The sequence below is a fragment of the Lemur catta genome, chromosome 1 (genome assembly GCF_020740605.2).
Source record: "Lemur catta isolate mLemCat1 chromosome 1, mLemCat1.pri, whole genome shotgun sequence".
Classification (NCBI taxonomy): Eukaryota; Metazoa; Chordata; class Mammalia; order Primates; family Lemuridae; genus Lemur; species Lemur catta.
In genome coordinates, this window is record NC_059128.1 from 68,535,857 (window position 1) to 68,537,661 (window position 1,805).

The 1,805-nt window shown below is 38.3% G+C and overlaps 1 protein-coding gene across 1 annotated transcript; it reads right to left on the minus strand.

Moving 5' to 3' along the window:
* Nucleotides 1–342: 342 nt before the first annotated feature.
* On the minus strand, nucleotides 343–1,321 carry LOC123640739 (olfactory receptor 4F3/4F16/4F29). Its single transcript, XM_045555298.1, has one exon. It carries the CDS (start codon nucleotides 1,306–1,308, stop codon nucleotides 370–372), a length of 939 nt encoding a protein of 312 aa, XP_045411254.1. The 5' UTR covers nucleotides 1,309–1,321; the 3' UTR covers nucleotides 343–369.
* Between the last annotated feature and the right edge of the window lie 484 nt (nucleotides 1,322–1,805).

The window sequence follows — 1,805 nt, forward strand, 5'->3', positions numbered from 1 at the left end:
CAGCTCAAAAAAATCTATTATAGTCCTACATGCTAAATAAACAATTGTAAATTGAAACAAACCAATGCCATTTAAAAGAGCATCAAAAATATAGAATACTTAGGAGTAAATACAAAATTATATATGCAAGACCAGTTCACCAAAAACTACAAAACATTGCTGAAAGAAATTAAAATTTGGGCTAACATAGATGGAAAGATGTACTGTATTCATGATTTATTCTTCACAAAACATAAATATATTCATCAGATAAGAATAATGTTACAGATCTAATAACACTCAAATCATTGTTTGATGTCTGAATCTAAAATATCAAAGAAAGAAACAAATAGCTACATCATGATCAATGAGAAGGCCTTATCACATCATTTATGAGATCCTCCTGTAAATGATTAGCTGTTTGCATACTCTCTTCATTGCTGCCTTCATCTCTTTATTCCTGAATGTATAGATGACTGGATTCAGAAAAGGAGTGATAACTGCATCAAAAATAGCAAGAAACTTGTCCATCTGTGAATTAGGGTGTGGCCATGTATACACAAACATGGTTGGACCAAAAAACAAAAAGACCACAGTGATATGAGCTGAAAGTGTGGAAAGGGCTTTGGATGAACCACCTGAAGAATGTTTCCAAACAGTAAACAGGATGGAGATGTACGAGATGAGAAGTATAAAGAAAGAACCAACACAGATAAACCCACTATTGACAGTGACCATGAACTGCAATCTGTAGGTATCTGTACAGGCTAGTCTGAGAAGCCGAGGAAGGTCACAGTAAAAGCTGTCCAATACATTAGGGCCACAGAAGGGTAAATTAACAAGAAATGCCAGCTGGAACAGTGAGTGACTGACACCAAGGGCCCAGGCAGCAGCCAGAAACAATATGCACATTCGTGGGCTCATGATGGTCAGGTAGTGGAGAGGCTTACATATGGCCACATACCTGTCAAAGGCCATGGCTATGAGCAGCACCATCTCCACACCACCAATGACATGGATGAAGAAGATCTGAGCAATGCAGCCTCCAAAGGAGATGACTTTGCGCTTTCTGAGAAGGTCATAAATCATCTTGGGGGAAGTGACAGAGCAGGCTCCCAAGTCAATGAAGGAGAGACTGGCCAGTAGGAAGTACATGGGGGAGTGTAAGTGAGTGTCAGTGGTCACAGAAAACACAATGAGGATGTTTCCAGTCATGCTTGCCACATAGAGCATAGAGGAGAACACTAGGAGGAAAAGCTGCATCTCCCATGAATGGGTGAGTCCCAGAAACACAAACTCAGACACTACTGAGTGATTCCCTCCATCCATTGATCCAGCCAACTGGGCTGTGGCTGAAATTATGAGAACTAAGAAAATGAGGAGAAAATTGTGATTATGGGGATGATAATATGTATTGAAATCAATAATATTTCAGTTTTCTTAGTATGAGTGAATAATATAGTTATCCAGTTCCTCAAATATAAAAAATAACAAAAATCGACATAATGTCATCAAAACATGTGAGCTACAACATGATTTCAACTTATCACCAACACTCGATATGATGTCTGTTCTCAAATTAACAGATCAGTCAAGAACAAAAGATTCATACCTATCTGTGACATTTATCAGGTGTTTAAATCACCTGTGATATTGACTATTCCTCGTTTACAACATATTCTATATTGCATTTATGCATAATCTCATAATTCCCTTCTGTCCCCAGTTTGCACTCACAATTCTCTGATAGAAAGTAGGGATAAGAGGAACATCATGATTAACAGTGGGAGTGAAAGGTACCTGAGGTGGGCTGAATTAAGATAGGC